Genomic DNA, 21,757 nt, shown 5'->3' with positions numbered 1-21,757 from the left:
CAATAACCTAAACTTCCTCCCCGGAGTTATCTGTGCTTTCTCGTCTCACAGGTAATCTGGGCCTGTAGACGTCCGTATGACATATTCCAGTCCCGGACTTACTAGCTTCAATGTTTATTTTCAGTGTGCTTCTCTCTCTCTCCTATTCTTCCTCTCTCTCCTCTCTTCCCCAACCGGTTGAGGTAGATGGCCGCCCACTTTGAGCCAGGTTTCTTCCTGTTAAAAGGGAGTTTTTTTCTTGCCACTGTCGCTAAGTGCTTGCTCATGTGGGAATGTTGGGTCTCTTTAAAATTAAAACCTGAAGAGTACGGTTTAGAACCTGCTCTATTTGTAAAGTGCCTTGAGATAACTTTGTTGTGATTTGGCGCTATACAAATAAAGATTGGTTGATTGATGTTACCTTCCTTCCTATTTACTCTGCTTCTTTTCTATTACTAACTTATTTTTTTATCATATGTTAAATGTTAAATATAATCCTACAGGGGGAACCATTATACCTCGGCTGTATTTAATTTGTTTATATGTGAAGAAGAAGAAGAAACCGCCATCAACCATCGAAGGAGAAGCAGAAGAAGAAAAGCCGGCTCTACGCACTTACCAAAGAGCCTTCTGGGAAAGAGTACGAAACAGTTGTCAGTCGCTGTAACAGCAGTTGATACACACACGCAATCTGAGGTCACATTAACCATCATTTTTGTAGTTATTGGTTGTTGAATTACACAAATACTCAGATCCATCACGCCACAAAATAACAACAACAACAACAACAACAACAGCAACAGCAGCAGCAACAACAACAACAACAACAACAACAACAACGCCAAAGTAAAAACAATAACCGGTCTTTGATTTGAGCGGGGGCGGCATCTTCCTTTCAAAGCCGTAACCCAACTTGAGTTTTCTAGTGGTGACCACTCTTCCGCGTTCAAAGAGTCTTTGCAATTTACCCATGACTCCTTTGAAATGTATGACCTGTCTCTGGCCTTGACGTGTAGCGCGGTGCTGCTGCTGTGTGCGGGCTGTAGGAACTAGATAAACTATAAACTAGCAACACTGAACCCGTCCGACATTCCGGTCACTAAACTGGGAACCGTTAGAGCGGAGCTGAGCCACCATGCTGCAATGTAGGACTGTATGGAAAAAGCTTGCTCCTCTTGCTAGAGCCTCGTCCACTGTGTGCCGGCAGAATTTGAGAAGAGCAGGTATGTAACTAGTTAACAGTAAGTGAACTACTGTCTTCTTGTTAGCTGGCCTCAAGCACAAGCACGCATGAATTTGTAGCGTGATACTACACACTGTCAGATCATTAAAGCAGACAGGGTATCGTCTGGTGTTGGACTTGACCTTCGTTTGGCTGTTAAAAAAGCTAAATGAGCTACTTGCGCTGCACACAGTAAGAATGACATTACTATAACTAGCTGAGTTAAAACCACATTGCAGTTCATTTTGGTTGTAGCTGCTGCCTGAAAGCAACGCCTGTGACTTAAAAACATGAGCTTATGTCACACAGTAATACATGTTCTCCACATGCATGGACCCTAGTGTGCTTATTACAGGTGTTACAGTACATTCTGTACCCAGTCTGTTTTTTGCCATGCTCACACAGGCCTAACTTTGAGTCACGGGGGAGGTGGTTTAAGCCCCTTGTGATAATAACAACAAGTACTACAAGAGTTCTTCTGCAGAGGATTCCTTTAGTGATGATGTGAGGAGTTATTACAGGAAAGTAGTTAACAAGAGAGGTTCATAACAATGAAGGATAACATCCTCTATCCCCGGTTCACACACAGGCACAGTGCATGTGCCTTCTGTTTTTAACCTAATTAACAGGCAGCTTTTTGTGTGCCAATTAAAGGAATGTGAAGTCAAGCTTAACAGCTGGAAGTTTGAGCTTCTGCAGACTTTGATACTGAAAGGCTGTTTCTGTGCTCACTGAAAATCTGATTAAAAGGGGTGGGCCTACAAGCATTATTTGTGACATCACAACTCATTTGGAAGCCAACCCTGGTCCAATATTTAACTTATACAGGAGTGATGTGGAAACTTGAAGCCTCCAGTGCACAAACACTGAGAACGTGGGAGACATCTTGTTTCCAGCCGTTAAACTTTTGAAATAGATTCTGTAATTTTAAATGAGGGAGAAGTAGTAGATGTCATTTTAAGGATTTTAAGAAGATAATTAAACTCTTTTTTGTGATGAAAAAAACACATCAGACACACGTTATAAATCAGAGTATAGTATTTTATATAGATCTTAAAACATGTCTGGAGATGATCTTTAACCTAATTAACAAGTATGAGAGTTGTGTGCCTGTCAACTCAATTAGAGGAATTTCAAGTCAAACTTTAATGCCCTGAATATCACCATAATATGCTTAAGATCTTGTAAAGATTCTGCCTTCATTGTCAACATCCACAGGTGTATACTGCAAATATCACACAGCCCTGCAGCATTCAGGCAAATAATTTAAACATTTTAAAATGATTTATTTACAGCTGCACATAACTGCAGAAATTAGTCCATCAATTTTGATAATTGATTCAACATTTTAGTCATTGTTTTAAGCAGAAATGCCAAATATTTGATGATTTCAGCTCCTCAGATATTATGATTTAATGCTTTTCTTTGTCACACAATCTGAATCTTTAATTATCTGGTTATCACAGTACATTTTTCAATATTTTTAAAAACTTTTTATAGACAAAATGGTCAAATTTAAGAAAATAATCATTAATCTTTACCAATTAGTTGGTGGCTCGTTTGCTCTTTTCATGTTTTCACAAAGCAAGCAACCCTGTTCCCCCTTCTGACACATGACGAACCGTAGCCCTTCATACTTTACCACTTGAATACTTTAACTGCAGACACCTTTTCTCAAGTTACAGACTACAGACATGGTGGAGCTTTTTATGCTCCACCTCGTAGATGCTGGCATAGTTGATTCACACCAAATGAGATGTTATCCATTAGCTGCTGGATAAATTAAATATTTACACCCGGCTAACAATTGTGACACAAAAGGCTTGAAGACATACTGCAACCTTGATTGACCTCTGTTTGGATAACATTTGTGAGAACTGTCAAATTTGATGACTAACATACTTTTTTTTTTTTTTTTGGATGTTTCAAATTGTTTTCAGGGTTGAACAACTGCAGAATACCAGCATGTGTTCCTGCGGCTCACATGTCCACTGGGCCTGCAGGGGGAGGAAGGCAAAACCAGCTGTACGCCCTCTTGGTCGGAGCAGCCGGCCTTGGTGGATCGATATATGTGAGTAAGCTCAGTCTGTTGTGACCTGCATGCATTGAAAATCAGAAGTGATTAGTTGGACATGACAATTTGTACATCACTTTTTTTGTTTCCAGGGTTTCATGTCAAATGTCTTTACCTGCGTCTTTGCAGATACTCCTGAAAATGACTGACAACACTGGATCTGATTGGCAGATTTTAGCTGTTTCATAGAGAAATAGTTGAAGTTGTTGTGAATAAAACATGTTTTGTTTTCACAGGCATACCAAACTGTCAAAGGAGACAATAAAAGATATCAGGAGCGTCTTGATGAAATTGCATCAAGACCATACAAACAGGCCACAGAAGAAGCAGCTGTACCCACCCAGACAGATGCTCCTGGTAAGTTTGTATTCACTTATTTTAGTGATAATAATGTTGAAATTTACTCAATTCCACAAACAAGGTGCAACTTATCCATGACAGAGCCACAGTATTGCTTTTTAAATATTTTTTTTATTTTTAAAGAAAGCTTCTTAAATTTGAATAATTTCTGTTTTTGCTTTAGTCTTCTATGACAGTAAGATGAAAATCTTTGCCTTGTGAACAAAACCAGATATTTGAGGACTTCATCTTGTGCTTTTGGAAACAGTTATCACCAGAAAATAATCGATAATATAAATAATTGTTAGTTGCAGCCCTAGTAGTGTCACTCTTTAGACTGAAAATATTTCTGAACCACAGTTAAAGGTTAATAGACGTAAGAGTTGAATCAGCTGACTCTACAGTGCATGGTCCCACTTACTAAAATTGTACGTTAATTATTTAATGGCCAAATTGTGTCTTTCTTTTTTATACGATCCCATCTCTGATCAATAAACTGTCTGAATATATTATAATACATAAGGAACACAAATCAAATTATGTTGACTATAAGCCAAAGTTAATCAGAGGTCATGAGTGGTCATTTGTTTTTCTATTTCTTTCTCAGCTGTCTCTGAGCCAGAAGCAGCACCTTCACCAAAGGAGTCGAGCCCTGCGGAAAAGACTCAACTTCCCACAGGTTGTCTGCATATTTTACTATACCCACATGTGCGTGTATAACATCTGGCCTCCTGTATAAACATCTTGTTTGAATCAAAATATAATGGCAAAAAAGCATGATAATGTGGAATTATGTGTACTATTACATTTAGTGTATTATACTTTGACCAGAACTGAGGTGTCAGAAATGGTGACACCAGCTGGTAAAGCTGCTAAGTGCAAAAAAGCAGGCTGTAAAACACACCTGTCTTTTCAGTCCACTTTATAACCTTCTCATAATTGTCCTAAATCAGTCATGCATGTCATGTTAAAAATACAGGGTTTTTTTGATGATGACAACATGATTTATACACGAGGCCCCTGGATATCTAACTCCTGTTGAGTATTGTCCATCTAGAAACTGAGAGGTTTACTGCATGAACAGTCACTCATGTTGCATGTGTTTATTTGTTATTCATCTTCTTATATTTAGTCATGCATGTGTTAATTCTCAGTGTGTTAGTTTGTGTCCTCTAACCTTGTTAATTAACCCTTTTTATAGTTTCAGTAAAGAGTTTGGAATCTCACACACTCACCTACATCCTCTAATGTACATATTTTCTGTTTTTGTGGGACACAGTCATTGGAGTTCTCAGTATTTTCTGCAAATACTGTATGTTGGCTCTGGGTGTGTTTTGTTATCATGTTTGTGATATCAAATGGAACTCCTGCTGTCTCACATTTTCTTTGAATATGTCATACTTTGTGAAACTTTGTCAAGGGATTGTACCCAAATGTTTGTTTTTTTTGTTCTGTGTCATGTAAAAATATTGGGTTTGTTGACAACTGGAAGCTGCCCTTTTGAAATGGATCCAGACTTTTTCCATTCTGTGTCTTAAGATGCAAAAAGACAAACACTCGTGAACATGAGTGTAGTAAAACATGCAGGAAAAGACTGGCTTTACTGGGCAGCTTCCAGTTGTTACTGTGTTAGCTTGCATGCTCTGCAGAACACTCCTGGGGTAAATCTGAAGAAATGCATGGATTCTGATGGTCTTCCCCCTCAATAATCTTCTCAAGAATTTAGTCGTAACCAATAATATGACTTACCTCAACAGCAGAGGAGCCTGTGTTAGAAGCACCTCCAGAAGAAGCAGCAGTACCACCTGCTGCACCTGTAGTTGAGGAGGGTAAGATTTGTTAGAAATGGATAGTGTCATCTCATTTTTTTCAGTTCGGCTACCATTTACACCTCTGACCTGAGTCTGAGGAGTAGACACCATATATTCTACAGATAAGGCATAAATGTACTTGCATATTAGCTGTATTGCACATTTGAGGTTATTGTGTCACTTTGCAACTGTACTACCAGAACCCTCACCCCCCTCCGAGCCGCCCCAAGCTGAGCTTACCGAGCCGACCCAAGCTGAACTAACAGAGCCGCCCCAAGCTGAGCTAACAGAGCCTGCCCCACCTGAGCTTACCGAGCCACCCCAAGCTGAGCTAACAGAGCCTTCCCCACCTGAGCTTACCGAGCCGGCCCCAGCTGAGCTAACAGAGCCTGCCCCACCTGAGCTTACCGAGCCGGCCCCGGCTGAGCTTACCGAGTCGGCCCCGGCTGAGCTCACCGAGTCGGCCCCGGCTGAGCTCACCGAGTCGGCCCCGGCTGAGCTCACCGAGTCGGCCCCGGCTGAGCTCACCGAGTCGGCCCCGGCTGAGCTCACCGAGCCGGCCCCGGCTGAGCTCACAGAGCCGGCCCCAGCATCTGTTGAGGAGAGTGGTAAGCACCCAGTTCGACCTGTGCATGGAGCCACTGATGTACATTTAAACCATCTGAGGGTTAATTTTGTCTTAACTGGTCAATGCTCCGGTTATACTAACAGAACCCGCAGCAGCAGCAGCAGCAGCAGCAGAAAGCCCCGCAGCAGAACCATCTGAGCCTCAGCTTGAAGTTGTGGCAGAGAGTGGTAAGACCCGGTTGGAGCGGGGAAGCGGGCAGACACCGATACGGTTTCCCATCCTGATAACGTTAATGTTAATTTTAACTGCCTTTTCTCCTCTTGATTTATTTTTAAACATTTTTTCTCTCATTACAGCTATTCATCCCTGCCTGTTTTTTGTCTTTTCTCACAGTGTTTGGGTTCTTGTTGTGATAATGATAATGATAACGGTTAATCGCTCTCACAAACATTTTATTTCCTTTATTTTACCAGGTCCATTTCACTCTTACCCCTTTCAGGTGTATTTGTGTAAGTCATGGGTGCTGATGAACTGAATAAATCCATGATCACGCTCTGACTGTGTCTCTTTTCTGCTTTTGCTTTTCTCTCTTTTTTTTCTTTCTTTCTTTCACTCTCTCTCCTGTGCTTGCTGTCGCTCTCTCATACAAACTCCAGGAGTGGCCTCTGAACCTGCCCTAACCAAGATCCCCTCACATGCCCCCTATCTCCTTATTGGTGGAGGTACTGCCTCTTTTGCTGCAGCCCGGTCCATTCGAGCCAGAGACCCCGGTGCCAAGGTCAGTCAGACCTCTTGTTTTCTCAGTTAAATCTGAGTGTTTTTCTTCATGTACTGTGTCTCTGAAGTAATGTCTTTAAAAAAAAAAAAAATTTCTACCAGGTATTGATTGTAACTGATGAGGCAGACCTTCCATACATGAGACCACCTCTTTCCAAGGAACTGTGGTTCTCTGACGACTCCAGTGTGACGGAAACACTGCGTTTCAAACAGTGGAATGGAAAGGAAAGAAGGTTTGTTAAAGTTCCTGGTATTTTGCTTTTGGTTTATTCAGATTAACTTCCTCAAATCTTTCTGTCTGTCTTACTTCGGCACTTTTTCTTAAGATCTGTTTGATTATTCTGTCTCAACATCCGTCAGGTGTTATAAGAGCTGTCAGTCAGACTGTCTTGCCCTGTCACATCTCTTTGCTTTCATTGCAAATTTAATCTGTTTCTGTTCGTAACACTTTTTCTTGTTCAGGTGGACATCACTTATCATATTAACGATCAATACTTACTAAACTTTATTATCACTGACTTTTTACAGCATATGCTACAAACCACTGTTGACGCAAATTAAGTCTTGCACCATTTCCTGTGCTGCAAGTGATTTCTTTTGTCAGTAAAGACATGACCGGATATTCTCATAGTGTTATATCAGTTAATTACAGAAAGAATCATAAAACAAACTGAGTGCATCGTGATCAAAAAATGTTGAATGATTGTAATACCTTTTTGTATTTATGTTGCAGTATCTACTTCCAGCCTCCATCATTCTACATTGATCCTAAAGAATTGGAAAGTACAGAGAATGGGGGAGTGGCGGTTCTTAGTGGCAAAAAGGTTTGTTCATGCTTGTTTGCCTTTAATGGTCAGACACCTTGTTGACTTTATTCTTTGGTCTGTTAAATGTATATCAACAACAAATACATGATTTAATCCATTCTAGGTGGTTCACATGGATGTCAGAGGAAACAAAGTTAAACTGGATGATGATACTGAGATTTCATATGACAAGTGCTTGATTGCTACCGGTAAGCCACTTTAAAATGCCTCCATTATTCAGCCTGCGGATTAAGCTGGACTGACGCTAATGTGAACTTTGTCTTCAGGCGGTGTGCCAAGAAATCTGCAGGTCATTGAAAGAGCAGGAGATGAGGTGATGAAGAGGACAACTTTGTTCCGCAAGGTCAGTGTTAAGCCAGCAGGGGGCAGTAGCTCGGTTTCAGTTTGGCAGTGACTGACAGATAGTATTGTACAAAGCTTCACAAGAAGAAAGAAGAAATAGTTACAGTGTGACATGATGAGAATATTTAGATGACAATATTTACTACTTTGAATAACTAATTTGGAAAAGATGGAAAACAATAAATACTCTTCCTCTAGCAAATTACACAAAGCTTAACTCCTAAGACTAGCCAGCTTTAACTCATTCTGAAATCAGCTAACACACATATTCAGACTCACTTAAATTATATGTGTTACTTTCGTTTTGTCAACACCTTCTCATGAGCTTACTTTTTTAAAGAGGCTCTATTATGATAATTATGCATCATTAAAATCTCTTCACAAAGTGCAGACAGGTTAACACACTCAAATATGTGTGGCATATCAATATCAAAAAAGGAGTAAATTTGATTTACATTTTGTTCTCCTCCACAGATCAATGACTTCAAATCACTAGATAAAGTCTCCAGAAACGTCCAGTCCATCACAATCGTTGGAGGAGGCTTCTTGGGCAGCGAGCTGGCCTGTGCCCTCGGCAGGAGATGTAAGAGTGCTGAAGAAAAGGAGAAAATTACAGAATACATGATACTGATGTTTAACAGACTGCACTTGTTTGCTCGCTCATCCTCTTTTCTGTTTTCAGGTAATGAGTCTGACCTGGAGGTGATACAGATGTTCCCAGAGAAGGGCAACATGGGAAAAGTGCTGCCTGAGTATCTGAGCAACTGGACAACAGAAAAAGTCAAGAGAGGTTAATATGATTTGTACTTTGTCTGGACCACATCTCATTTCTTAATAGCAGAAAAAATAGTTTTTTGTTTTGTTATATTCTCATTTCTTCTTTTTTGTTTTTTAGAGGGAGTAAAAGTTATCTCAGAAGCTTTAGTAAAATCCGTGACCTGCAAGAATGATAAGTTAGAAATCAAACTGAAGGATGGCCGAATGGTAGGTCCAGATTTCTGCCAACGTTCAGTATAATTCAGGAAATGAATAGAAATGAATGAGTTACTTATTATCTTGTGCTTTTCCATGTAGGTGAAAACTGATCACATTGTTGCAGCTGTTGGCCTGGAGCCTAATGTTGACCTTGCCAAGTCAGCAGGTCTGGAGGTGGACTCTGACTTTGGTGGCTATCGGGTCAATGCAGAGCTGCAAGCCAGGTCCAATATTTGGGTGGTAAGTTAATGATCGTATTGAAGTACTTTAACATGAACACTCAGAACAGTGTGAGAAAGATAGAAAATCATTCTGCTCAAAATCAGCCAGTTAAAAGCACATCCCTCCAATAATATCACAGCTATGGCTTTAGCTGCATGTACTGTGTACTGAGGCTGAGACTCAATGATTAACTGTCATTGAGCAACAGCTGTTTAGTGATACGCATCTCCCATACAGATGATCATGTTGTTTTTGCAATTGAACAATCATGTATTAATTTAAACATGACTCACTTTTTAATGAGAGTTTGTGAAAAGTTCTAAAGTGTTGACTTACTTTGAATAAATTAAAAGGAAAATTAAAAAATCCAATGTGCTGGATTTTTAAATATTTAATATAGTTGAGCTTGTAGGTCAAAGTGAGCTGCATAGAAGGTTACATAAAGTGCTGATGTGCAATGTCTTTTTAGTCATATCTATGATTATAGTGCCCTCTTCAGGCAAACTCAGGTCATTGTACAGACACAATGCACCTCTACAGACGTGTAGTGTAATAATTTATGTCTCTTCCTTTGAGTTTAGTGTTTAACCTTTCAATAACCTTTAATGTGGAATAAAATTTGCTCATTCCAATCCACGATTTAATCCCCTCTGTCTTTTTACACAGGCAGGAGATGCTGCTTGTTTCTACGACATCAGGCTGGGCCGCAGGCGGGTGGAGCACCACGATCACGCCGTTGTGAGTGGTAGACTAGCAGGAGAGAACATGACAGGAGCCAACAAACCCTACTGGCATCAGTCTATGTTCTGGTGGGTATTACCCTATTCCCTGTTTTCTGTCAGTGACGCTAGCTCGAGTTTTTCACGGGTCATGAATTCAAACCGTTTTCCATATGAGAGCTGTGCCTGTAAGCTATGAAAACCAGTTTGAAGTGGAAATGAAGGAAAATATTCGAGAAAACCAATCTGAATTGTTGATTGCACTGGTCCAAGATCATTAAATAGATTTAAATGAATAGGCACTGGGGCAGCATGGATTATTCTGCAAATGACTCAGATTTAATCCTTTTAGAAGTCAGATGAACATGCATGATTGCATACGAGTCTTCAAATACCATTAAGTTCTAAAATATTTAGAATGCCGTCAGAGGACATTGAGATGAGAGCTGCCAGAAGAGGGCTGCGTTACTCGGGCAGACATTTTTGAAACCCATCCTAAATGTACTAAATCTGTTAAAAACATTACTGATATGATCACAAGTGGGAGTTGCCAAAACTTTCAGTACAGTGTGGAATGTAGACCTCACTACACAGACTGTGATGGCTTGTTTTTAGCAGCTGGTGAAATGTGACACACTGCTGACAGCGTGGGTTCACTGCAGTCCAAAATAAAAAAAAAATAAAAAAAACACAGGACCATGAGTCAACTAGCAGCAGACACAGTCATACGATATGTTGGTTTTCTTGTGAATGCCAATGTTGTGTGTCACAATCAGGCTAATATGATGCCTCGTGAGAGTTGAGACAGTGAATTCCCTTAAAGATAGCCAATGGTTTTGATAGCTTGCATCATCAGTTTTGTATCCAATGACAATCATGAGGTTTACAGTATGTCAGTAAACCAATTTAAGGGCACACAACAGCTCAATGTTATGCAGCAGCAGTGATTGGCGAGGTCATTCAAAGGTTGTTACAGTCCTTTTTTTTTTTTAGATTTAACTCATAGGAATTGTGAAGACACAATTTCACATCACATTTTCTCTCCTCACTGAAAGCTGTTCAGTTTAAAGTCAAAGCCAAATTTAAACTTAAGGTTTTATATATATGTGTGTGTGTATTAGTGACTAGAGTAGATGCTGTGGGAGGTACACAAACTTGTGTTTGGGAGGTGTTTTGACAGTATATTCTGAAAAGCTAGCAGCTGCTATATTTCACACTGGAGTGCATAACAATTTTTAGCAGATTTTTGCAGCAGTTTTGTGTATTTTCTCAGAAAATTTAGCTGAAACTCCTCGGCACAAATGACTCAATGTGCAGCTGTAGTGTCAATATACTGTATAATCTTCTTGGTCTTGGTCATATTTTTTCATCATGTTTTCCAATTCATGTGGTGTCTTACAGGAGCGACCTGGGTCCTGATGTAGGCTATGAGGCAATTGGGATCGTTGACAGCAGCCTACCAACAGTAGGAGTGTTTGCCAAAGCCACTGCCAAGGATACACCTAAAGCTGCTACTGAGAAGTCTGGTAAAGCCTTTACCATCTAGTTAAAAAAATCTTAATCCTATAAAGAAAGGAGTAAATTTGAGGATTGAGGGTCAGATTGAGCCTTACCCATCCAATGTGCTGCAGGTACTGGGATCCGCTCAGAAAGTGAAACAGAGGATGTAGCCATAAGCCCAGCAGCCTCTTCAACACCCCCCCCGCCTGCGCAGTCACACAAAGACGACTATGGCAAAGGAGTCATCTTCTACCTGAGAGACAAAGTGGTGGTGGGCATTATCCTGTGGAACGTCTTCAACAGAATGCCAGTCGCAAGAAAGGTAAGCACTGTTTAGGAGAGGCAATTTGTGTCATTGCACAAGTTAAAATAAAAATCAGGGTTATGTGAATTGATTTTTGTGTGTTATTTGCAGATCATCAAGGATGGAGAGGAACACGTGGATCTGAATGAAGTGGCCAAGCTGTTCAACATCCACGAGGACTAACATGGTGAAGGCTGAGACTCATTACAGGAGGGGAGTTAAGCCTCATGTGAAGACTGAACTTTGGCAGTCATTGCCACACACTTTCAGACACAACTGATCATGCATACAGAGGGGAGGATCAATGTAAATTACGTCATGTTGCTGAAATATTTTCATATTTGGAATCTGCTGCATCATTTTATTTTTTTGTCTGTTTTTTTCTATTCAGGAGAAAATCAATGTCTCATCTTCTTGCTGCCACCACTCTTTTTGCTCATGTTTTTGTTTTTCAAGTCATGGTCAAAGTGTGATTGTCTGTCCGCTTTTCTGCACCAGGCTGATAATGTTCAGCATGGATTATTGTTGTGTTCCTCTGTGTGTGATCAGAGCAGCTTGTCGTGAGAAAAGCTGCAATAAAAGCTATTTTTAAATTGGAGTGATCACATTATTTTGCTTCTATATAGCAGCACATGGCAGATAAGTCGACCTGCATTCTGAGCTGTGATGGTTGTTAAATTCTGTGTGGTTGAGTTAATCTGTCTTGAAGCATTATCAATGCGTACTGCTTGGCAAATTTACCATAGTCGTACATGTGAACATAAGGATCGGGCCTTTAAATGGAGTCAGGATACGTTGACGCTCTAACCTCGACATAAAGCACATTCTGTTAATTTAAATGGGAACAGGCTGGCTCGTGTAAAGGGCACCTGACAAGTACAATTAACAGAGTGTAGAGGTACAACCTAATTAAGCAGATCCACTCTGCTCCAACAAGAAAAAAAAAACATTAAAATGAAGCTTGGCCTACTTATCCTGTCTGGAGGTAAAAATGCTCAAGCATGCAGAAACATTGCATATTTTTTTTTTCTACTGTGGGCTTCTTGTTATTAGTAATGCATTCATGTTTTGTGTTCTCATACATTTCTTATCCTATTTGACACTGTGGGCTCCAGAGCAAAGTGTGGAACGGCCTCTCAAGTGTGAGGCAAACATGTACAGCTATAACATCCCGCCCGTCTCTTTCCTTGACATTAATTCTACACGAGTAAATGGCTGAACTGCCTCCTCCTCAGTACGGAGGAATAAACACGGGCTTCCACATTTATATTTCAATTTGTCTGGCGATTTTGAAGATGAAGTAATTGAACTAGAAACTGGACATCTGTGCTAAAGATACATATTGTCTAAATGTGCACTGATACTAACATTAACATCATAATTTTATTTCTATTTTGAAAGCAGCAACAATCTTCTTGACTTGTTTATGTTCCTGCTTTTCTGGAACTTATGTTTTCAATCTGCAATGTTGAAGGATTCTGTAATATTTAGTCTTATATTAGTTGACAATTAGGTCTTGATTTGAATGATTAGATGTCTCCTAATGATCTATACACACATTTACACTTTATAGTGGTGATACTGGCATGATTGCCACATTAGTCAACAGTTTATCACCACAACATGGAAGATGTCAGGCTCACTTAAACTGGATGTGTTGAATTTAAAGTTTTTCAACTTTAAGACAGTAATCTTATTTTCTGGCATTTTATGGCAAGAGTTTAAATTCCCTCCAAATTTGTGGATTTTTTCTTTTTTTCTTAAATAACTTTAATTTTCATTTTATTTGACTGAATTGTATCTAATAGTTTTATTGGTTGGCAGAAAACTAAACTAAAAACTACACAAAAAATCTAAAAACTATATTTCTTATTACAAATATTTCTGCTCACTGATGCTCTTCTGAAGAGCAACATGAGTCCACTCTGCTATGAAAATGCGGCTGTCTCTTTAAATATTCTTGCCGTAATTCCTTGAGCATGCATATGGCCATAAAAAAGTGATAAAGCTTGAAGTCACCCACACAAACACAAGCAGAAAAAAAAACCCTTCCCTCGGATTTTGAATTATACAGCAGCAGCTTCCTGTATTTTACACCTGCAGAGAGGGAGGGAAGCTCAGAGTCCAGAAGACAGAGCCCAGCTGGAAGAGCAACAACAAGTTCCTAGCATCTTCGCTTTCTTATTTCTTTTTGCCTCTTTTTCTTCTGCATTGGTCTAACAGTTTTTGCTTGTTTCCGCTGACATAAGAATGCACTTGCACATCCTGTGTATGGTGTGGGCTTCATCTGTCATTTTTCTGCAAGGCAGGTACTGTAAGAACTCATTTTTAAGTTGAAATTCTGTGCATTAACCTTCCTGGATTTATTTTCTTAGGAGATATTAAAGTAAAAGTGCTACAGTTATGTTTAAACTGCATGCAAGTTTGACAGTGACAGTGTTTTTACTGTATTCAATATGATTTGACACTGATGACAGTGTATAACTATTAGTGATAAGACACAAGATGAATTGTGTGCTTTGACTAAAAGGCATGTCAACATTGCTACTCTCCTAAAGTCTGGAGAATCATGCATAAAATATTTTGTTAAGCAAGTCACGATCTATAATTAAGAGTTCCATTCAGTCAAAATGGTCATTAACTCAATATACAGGATTATAATGAATAGATAATGAAAGCTTGTAATTGATTTTAGGTGATGAGTAATTTCACAGATAATTTGAGTATGTGAACTGATACTTTGTATAAGGATGTTTAAAATTAATATACTGTATAATAATGGATTGTAAATAATATATTGTGCAGCCTATATGACACATTTACAAAATGTATGTGGTGCCAAAACCTGTAAAACTCTTCAAAATAAGATGTTAATTATTGTACATCTTTAGCACAAATTATATTAAACTTTTCCTGCATGAAAATTGGAGGTATTAAGTTCCTTTTGAGATTATTTTACACTGATGCTGCAGCTTTTTGGCATGTTGATTTACGAAGAAAAAGCAAGAAAATATCATTACATCCAAAGTTGGTTGTCCCGTCACCTGGCAGGTGTGTGGTCTGTAAGGAAATGAAGCTCCCTGGCAGGGCAGCCAAGGCCCCCTCTCCATCTGACTTTCTGGACAAACTGATGGGTCGCACATCTGGCTACGACGCTCGCATCAGACCCAACTTCAAAGGTAGCATCATGTTGTGCGGTATGAGAAACTCTGTCAGGACAGGTGTGAGAGAGTGTGCTGCTCGATTTGCATAACAATCTGGGAAGTGAAGTAGCACAAATCATTCACAGATGGGTCGGAAGCGAGAGAAGCTGCAGGCTAGAACACAGGAACGTTGTTTTTTTGGTTTTTTTTGTCATGTGTTATTATTCTATGTTGATCCACAGCCTTCGGTCGTAGTATTCTTACACAGACGTCTTTCAGATCTTCTATTTGTCAGAAATGTGCAGTTACCCTTGCATGTTACCCCGCAGGCCTATTTAAGTCCAATCTTTATCTCTCTTGTGAGTGAAGCCAGCAGATTCTCTTTGACACACTTCCCCCTCAGCCTCTGGGGTGGCGCTTTATATATATTTCATACTTGCTCCACATCCTCATCAGTGCATGCTGGGTAAATCCCAGCTGATTATCTATAAATACACTAATGTAACTAAAGTAGAATCAATAAATCATTGCCTCTTAGGAAATGAGTCACTGAAATATTTAAAGTTTCAGTGGTCGACAGATGGACTATACTAATGGGAGCGTACTGGAAATGACAACACAATTTCATGCTGGTTATCCTGCATGAGTCTGTTTATTAGGACACAGCGCAGCACATTACGAAGGGAACAAGCAGATGTTATTTTGCGAGAACGCTCTGCCTTTTACCTGTTTCAATATTTTGTGTGGTTTGCTCAGAGATCATCATCAGTGGTCATCATCATGGTATTAGTGTGACTATGATGCGTGATGACAATCTGCTCCTGTCAGGTCCTCCTGTGAATGTCACCTGCAACATCTTCATCAACAGCTTTGGATCCATCACTGAAACAACTATGGTGAGAATTTTTCTTTATAATTCTCAATGATCACGCTTGACTTACATGGTTTTATGGGCATAAATAATTGAAGTAATCCGGAGGATACAGCAGGAATGTAAACATTTGCTTTACTCAAAAACATGGACTATCTAAATAAAGTGTCACCAACATAACAAAAAAGTGGCCATTCAGTTCAAGCTTCAGGCCAATACATACTATAATTACTTAAAAGATATCAATCATTAGTACAGGTTTGTTTTAGTTCTTTATTTTTATTTTTCAACATGCACTATATCTGTCTTGTATGTGTGTCACATTGAATGGACTTCCACTATTAGGTTTAGGTTTCAGTTAAGTTAAGATAAGTTAAGTTAAGTTTAATTAGGTTAAGTTACTGCAAGGGAAAGGGAAACAGTGTACTATAGGAGTAAAGATGTCCTTATGATACTTTCACAAAAAGTGGTGATCACTATTTTTTAGGGTGAAAGAGTTCTGATTATTTCTTTCTTTCAAAGTGTCACTTTATAGGCATGACCACAAAAGTAATGTCTAAACAACTATGCCTAAACAGTGTGCAGACCAATGAGTCATCTATTAATACTTTTATTTACGGTGTGTAGCTTTAGTTGGTTTAACATGCTGCCACTGCAGGGATTTCCATCTTGATTGATGCTCATTCATCAGATTCAACAGATTCTGGCCCTTCTCCCTCTGTTTGGAGAGGCCATCTGGAGAAAGTTCCATGTTGTGTAAATATACTGTAATTAGATTATGACTAATTTTTTATTATAATCACTTATCTTGTAAGGTCACTGCAAAATGTCAGCTATGATTTCCTCATTAAAGTGGAAAACATATCTCTATCTCAAAGAAGAGACCATCCTTTATTTATGAAGCCCATGGTGAATGTTTGGGGACGTTTAGAGTTTGGAGGACTCATGCATTTTCTAAACTACCTAAAGGGAAGGGCCATCAAATTTTAATTGATGTAATTGTAAGTGAAGTTTGCTGTCTTTCAGATTATGAGCACTTAAATCCGTGCTACATTTTCTTTTTCGCTCACACAGTCAGAGTTTGTTTGGGTGCCACACCTGCTGGGACTCTGCAGCTTCTTTTTTGTCTTGCTCTGGATTTTTCTGCTTCACTCAATCTCGACCCTCCCACAAGTCCTATAAAATGACTGCATAATGAGATGCGCAGATGAATTATGCTTACAACGTACATGTGTGTTTTTTCTGCTGTGACTCATTGTAAGACACTGTATACTATAACATGTTAACTGTTCCTCATATGATTTACATATCTGACTCTTACTGAAAAAATGTTGTGAAACTGTTTACAAATGTTGTGTGGCTGAGCATTTATTATTTAAGTGCTGCTTTTGGAGTCGTTAGTTGTCATTGAATATAAAATCACTTTGCCTGAAATTTGTTTTCAGCAATTGTGTCAAAGTTGCCTCAGAGGCAACAAGATGAAAATTTCAAATTAAATCAACAATGCATGAATTTAGGCCATTTCCTATAATCTTACTACTGACTTTTAAAAACAAGAAATGTAGCAAGCAGGGAACATTTAAATTACTTGTAAACTGATACTAACTATTAACATTATGTGTCAGTGAATGCCAAAGAATTCATTTAATCCTGAAATCTCCAGACAATTTAAATCTCCCCATCAGTAATTGCTACAGAACAGTAAATGTTTGTGAATCTGTCTGACACAACTTATAATATATAATAATTAATATGATGCCACGACAGCATGAATCCCACTATTGCCACTTGTGGCTGTATATTGTATTTAAGTTATAATTATAACATGTGTAATTTCTAATTGTGACATTATTCCCTACTGTAGGATTACCGGCTCAATGTATTTCTGAGACAGCAGTGGAATGACCCAAGATTGGCATATAAGGAGTATCCAGATGACTCTCTGGACCTGGATCCGTCCATGTTGGACTCCATTTGGAAGCCTGACCTGTTCTTTGCAAATGAAAAAGGAGCAAACTTCCATGAGGTTACAACAGACAACAAACTGCTTCGGATATTTCAAAATGGAAATGTCCTCTACAGCATCAGGTGATTCATATTTGAAATAATACGCCTGGACGTCCTTCTGTCAGACATTACAAATCCACATCCACGACTTGTAAAGTTTCTGTTTGGATATGAACTTTTTCCCCCATCCAGTTATAGTCTAAACCTCTACATGTTTTTTTTCACTCCAGTTCAGTTCAGTTGTAATTATATTGTCCAGCCCACATAGTGAACAAGTTCATGTTCAACAGTAACTGCGGGGTAAAACAGAATCAGGTCAGTAAAATAGCACTAAAGCAGTGGTGAATTGTAGCGTAATGGTAAGAAGTTATAATTAGAGTCAAGAGGAAGAAACGTGTAAAGCTTTATTAACAATTCTGCTGAACATGAACCAAATCATCAGTTGCTCCCTCTGGTTACTAAACCTTAAATAACTCCTAACATTAGAGGATCAACCTGAAAAAAAACGACTGATAAAATGACTCATGAAGTTAAAATGTATAAAACAACAACAGCAACAACAAAAACGACTTACATATGGTTGACCTCTCTGGATGACGCTGAACCAACATCATTCACTCTCCTCCTCTTGGCAATATTGTGTGAGATGCTTCTCTTTGACTTGAATAAAGAAGATGAGAGTGTTTAAAGCGAGCAGTGACAGACATCATGACTCAACAAAGACAGAGTGGCAGCTACAGAAACTCATCAGTAAAATAATTGCCAGCACATCTATTGAGAAATGGGATTTTCTTTTTTTTAATCTTGATTTCTATTCTGCCATTTTTATTGATGGCGTTGCTGTGTTTTCAGACTATTTTCCGCCAAGTCCGCTATAAAGGCTGACATGTTATCGGTCGGCACCTGTCAGTCCTTTGTGTGGTTTGTGTGGGGTGTAGTGGAATAGAAAAATGGAAAGGAAGACAGGTGTCAGAAAGGTTAGATCTGCTTGACGTGACCCTTTATATAAAAAAGGGGTTTGAGTGACACCTGAGCAGGAGATGGCGTGTGCTGAAAGGTTGGGGGGTAGTAATGTGTGCTACCTAGGCATCCTCTCATCTGTGTGTCCAATCATGGGTTTGAGTATAAGGGTATAACCTTTTTATTTTACGTGGCATTCTATTTTCTTTCACCTCTACACTATTCATTTCAATCTGTAATGTGAGAGATGTCAGTGCATGTGCTGTTCTCTTTATTCCAGGCTGACGCTCACCCTCTCCTGCCCCATGGATCTGAAAAACTTCCCCATGGACAGCCAGACGTGTACCATGCAGCTCGAAAGCTGTGAGTTCATCTTTGAAGGCTGGGCTTGATATCATACATACAGATTTTGTTATAAACTAATCACATACCATGTATACTTTTTCTCTATCTTTCTTCTAGTTGGCTATACCATGAATGATCTAATTTTTGAATGGCTGGATGTGGGTGCTGTGCAGGTGGCTGATGATCTGGTGCTCCCTCAGTTTTTGCTGAAGGAGGAAAAAGGTCTCGGCTACTGCACCAAGCACTACAACACAGGTATATGACATATGACGACCTGCCGGCCAACATCCTCGATAGATACTGTCAATCAACTTCTAATGAGAGTGTTAGTTTGTACCTGTATCTCCTCCTGTGGTTAGGTAAATTCACCTGCATTGAGGTTAAATTCTACCTGGAGCGCCAAATGGGCTACTACTTAATCCAGATGTACATACCGAGCCTGCTCACCGTCATCCTGTCCTGGGTGTCATTCTGGATCAACATGGATGCGGCTCCGGCCAGAGTGGGCCTGGGTATCACTACAGTGCTCACCATGACAACGCAGAGCTCTGGCTCGAGGGCATCCCTGCCAAAGGTCAGACAGTTTGTTAGTCATTTCTTTTTAATTATAACCTCTGGGTTGATCTCAGGAAAAATTGGTCACTTGATTGAATTTGTACATTAGACTTTTTTAATTAAAAAAAAGAGCAATCAAAAAGCCTACAACAAAACTCATGGCGTAGTTTCCCGTTCACATAAGAAAGAAGTGTATTTAAAATTTAAAACAGCTGCTAACTGCTAGCACTAGCTAAAAATGCATCACCCCGGGCTTTGAGTTCAGGATTGTTTAGGATGGTTAAACTAGACTATTTGGATTCACTAGATGTTATATTTCAACCATGTAACACTTCCCTTTCCTTTTCTTGGTATTTGATTGGGCAGGGAAAATAGAGCCAATAATCTTGACCACAAGTGTGCATTTATTCCACATATCATTGATGACGCATTGAGCCTTGATAGGCCTTTAACTGCCACAGAAATTAAAATAAACAAGACTGTGGAAGGAATTTAAAAAGCAGTGCTCGAGGATGTATGTAAATCATTTAACTAACACTCCGCTACAAGTAAGTCTTACATGAAAGATTTTACTTTAAAAAGTCTCTCTCATGCATGTTTTGTCTGCAAAATAAAAAAAATATACAAAGCAGGATTACATCTAAATTCTAAAGTAAAAAGTCTAAACAATGTATTTCATTACAGTACTTGTATTGCAATGTATTTACTTTCCCTGAGTCAATATTCTGATATCCTTCTTAATCTTTTAATATCAAAAACAGGTCATTCTTAGAGGAGTTTGTAATTCCAAACATTCCATACTTCTGCCCTTTGTTCCCTGCCCACTGAGAGATTTCACTGTTTCGCAGGTGTCCTATGTGAAAGCCATAGACATCTGGATGGCGGTGTGTCTTCTGTTCGTGTTTGCTGCATTACTGGAGTATGCAGCCGTTAATTTTGTTTCACGCCAGCACAAGGAGTTCTTCAGACTGAGGAAGAAGCTCAAAGAGCAACAGCGGCAGAGAACTGTGAGTACAACCCACCCACTCAGGCCCCTCGGGCGGCTGTCACCTGCTATTCCCTTTGCCCAGCTATGCACGAGCAACACAGCTCAGCTGCATGTTGCACTCCAGCCAGGAAATGTAGACAGCACTGACCTGTAATTAATTAAAGCCATCACCTATTCCATCTTGCTGCTTCACTTTGGATCTCATGAGAAGAATAATAGAAGAGACAAAATAGGCCACACCACTTTTATATATAAAATATGTCTTAAACAAAGCAGTGTGACAGCAGCTGCAGCATCCATTCATATTGTAATATTTATACCACAATACACAAAACATCTGCATGAATCCTTTGTACTTATTAATTTGCTGGGATTGTGTCTCTGAAATTTGTTCTGACTACATCCTCAAGCTGCCTCACTTGGCATTAATGTCACACATGTATTCACTTTGTAAGAAACAGACAATGATTACTTGTTAATGTACAGGATTTGAAACATGAAATGCAGAACAGCAGAGTTGTGTCATGGTTGCAAACTGTTTGATTGATGCAATCTGTTTGATGAATAAATGTATGTGCTGCTTTTTTACCCATCAGCAGGGAAGTGGTGAAAGTAAAGTGAAAGGAAGCAACATGTCAGGCAACAATGCTCCTCAAGGGAACGTGGCCCAGCAGTGCAGTGCTTGTGCCAGGGTATGTGCTGCCGCCTCGTTCAGTTACACACCAACCAATCAAAAAGAAAACACGCAACAGTAAAGCTCTGTGATTCTCAATGAGAGCAGGTGGTTATTCTGTGCTGTGTCTTCTTCTTCCAGGAGGAGGAGCTGGCACAGCAGGGTTTACTCTTCCAGAGTTATGGAATTGCACTGGGAACAGGAAGTGCGCCAGAAATGGATGCAACACCAGTCTTTGCTGATTTACCTCCTGGTTTAGGTTTCTATGATATACGCAGGCGCTTTGTGGATCGGGCAAAAAGGATTGATACCATCTCCCGAGCTCTTTTCCCCATGAGCTTCCTCATGTTTAATGTCCTCTACTGGCTCACCTACAAAGTTCTACGACATGAAGATGTTCAAGCTATACTGTAATGACCCATCATCTGAGGACCATATAGTTGCTGGATTCTTTCATATGCTCTCCTCACTGAAACATTTACAGATGGAGAGTCCTCAGCTGAGCCATGCAAGATGTGTTGTGACTTCATGTCCAGCGCCACTGGGAAATTCCATG

At 39.5% G+C, this 21,757-nt stretch overlaps 3 protein-coding genes and 1 long non-coding RNA gene across 5 annotated transcripts; 3 read left to right on the top strand and 1 right to left on the bottom strand.

Annotated features, from left to right (window-relative positions):
• The first annotated feature begins 977 nt into the window (after positions 1–977).
• On the top strand, positions 978–12,257 carry aifm1 (apoptosis inducing factor mitochondrion associated 1). 2 transcript variants are annotated; one of them, XM_062433068.1, is made up of 18 exons: positions 978–1,202; positions 3,142–3,272; positions 3,512–3,632; positions 4,222–4,293; positions 5,372–5,443; positions 6,650–6,771; positions 6,873–7,003; positions 7,504–7,594; positions 7,701–7,785; positions 7,864–7,940; positions 8,414–8,522; positions 8,622–8,729; positions 8,835–8,923; positions 9,014–9,154; positions 9,803–9,945; positions 11,257–11,381; positions 11,487–11,677; positions 11,771–12,257. In XM_062433068.1, exons 1-18 carry the CDS (start codon positions 1,115–1,117, stop codon positions 11,840–11,842), a joined length of 1,968 nt encoding a protein of 655 aa, XP_062289052.1. In that variant the 5' UTR covers positions 978–1,114; the 3' UTR covers positions 11,843–12,257. The 2 variants fall into 2 exon arrangements, with proteins under 2 accessions (XP_062289052.1, XP_062289051.1); XM_062433067.1 differs by lacking the exon at positions 5,372–5,443.
• Positions 3,250–5,388, bottom strand: LOC133993930 (uncharacterized). Its single transcript, XR_009927084.1, has 3 exons — positions 5,364–5,388; positions 3,391–3,453; positions 3,250–3,297 (listed from the first exon to the last, which is right to left on the bottom strand). It is a non-coding gene; the product is annotated as an uncharacterized LOC133993930 (long non-coding RNA).
• Positions 5,461–6,643, top strand: LOC133993929 (resuscitation-promoting factor RpfA-like). Its single transcript, XM_062433069.1, has 2 exons — positions 5,461–6,033; positions 6,137–6,643. The coding sequence occupies exons 1-2, from the start codon at positions 5,559–5,561 to the stop codon at positions 6,526–6,528; spliced, it is 867 nt and encodes a 288-aa protein (XP_062289053.1). The 5' UTR covers positions 5,461–5,558; the 3' UTR covers positions 6,529–6,643.
• A 1,652-nt stretch (positions 12,258–13,909) lies between the features above and the next one.
• Positions 13,910–21,615, top strand: LOC133993924 (glycine receptor subunit alpha-2-like). The gene is made up of 10 exons (XM_062433064.1): positions 13,910–13,968; positions 14,711–14,838; positions 15,631–15,698; positions 17,538–17,761; positions 18,921–19,003; positions 19,103–19,240; positions 19,345–19,559; positions 20,389–20,547; positions 21,125–21,220; positions 21,343–21,615. The coding sequence occupies exons 1-10, from the start codon at positions 13,910–13,912 to the stop codon at positions 21,613–21,615; spliced, it is 1,443 nt and encodes a 480-aa protein (XP_062289048.1).
• The last annotated feature ends 142 nt before the right edge of the window (positions 21,616–21,757 follow it).

The sequence above is a fragment of the Scomber scombrus genome, chromosome 14 (assembly GCF_963691925.1).
Source record: "Scomber scombrus chromosome 14, fScoSco1.1, whole genome shotgun sequence".
NCBI classification, from domain to species: Eukaryota; Metazoa; Chordata; class Actinopteri; order Scombriformes; family Scombridae; genus Scomber; species Scomber scombrus.
The sequence above is the reverse complement of the archived record's forward strand: the minus strand, read 5'-3'. Positions and strand labels throughout refer to the sequence as shown.

What these genes read in the sequence shown, in the direction of transcription:
- aifm1 (XM_062433068.1), top strand. Translation starts at nt 1,115, where the DNA reads ATGCTGCAATGTAGGACTGTATGGAAAAAGCTTGCTCCTCTTGCTAGA. An exon ending in CAAGTGCTTGATTGCTACCG is followed by an intron (nt 7,786 to 7,863) that starts GTAAGCCACTTT and finishes CTTTGTCTTCAG; the next exon opens with GCGGTGTGCCAAGAAATCTG. An exon ending in CTGTGCCCTCGGCAGGAGAT is followed by an intron (nt 8,523 to 8,621) that starts GTAAGAGTGCTG and finishes TTCTGTTTTCAG; the next exon opens with GTAATGAGTCTGACCTGGAG.
- LOC133993929 (XM_062433069.1), top strand. Translation starts at nt 5,559, where the DNA reads ATGTACTTGCATATTAGCTGTATTGCACATTTGAGGTTATTGTGTCAC. An exon ending in AGCATCTGTTGAGGAGAGTG is followed by an intron (nt 6,034 to 6,136) that starts GTAAGCACCCAG and finishes TTATACTAACAG; the next exon opens with AACCCGCAGCAGCAGCAGCA.
- LOC133993924 (XM_062433064.1), top strand. Translation starts at nt 13,910, where the DNA reads ATGCACTTGCACATCCTGTGTATGGTGTGGGCTTCATCTGTCATTTTT. An exon ending in CATCAGACCCAACTTCAAAG is followed by an intron (nt 14,839 to 15,630) that starts GTAGCATCATGT and finishes TGCTCCTGTCAG; the next exon opens with GTCCTCCTGTGAATGTCACC. An exon ending in AATGTCCTCTACAGCATCAG is followed by an intron (nt 17,762 to 18,920) that starts GTGATTCATATT and finishes TCTTTATTCCAG; the next exon opens with GCTGACGCTCACCCTCTCCT.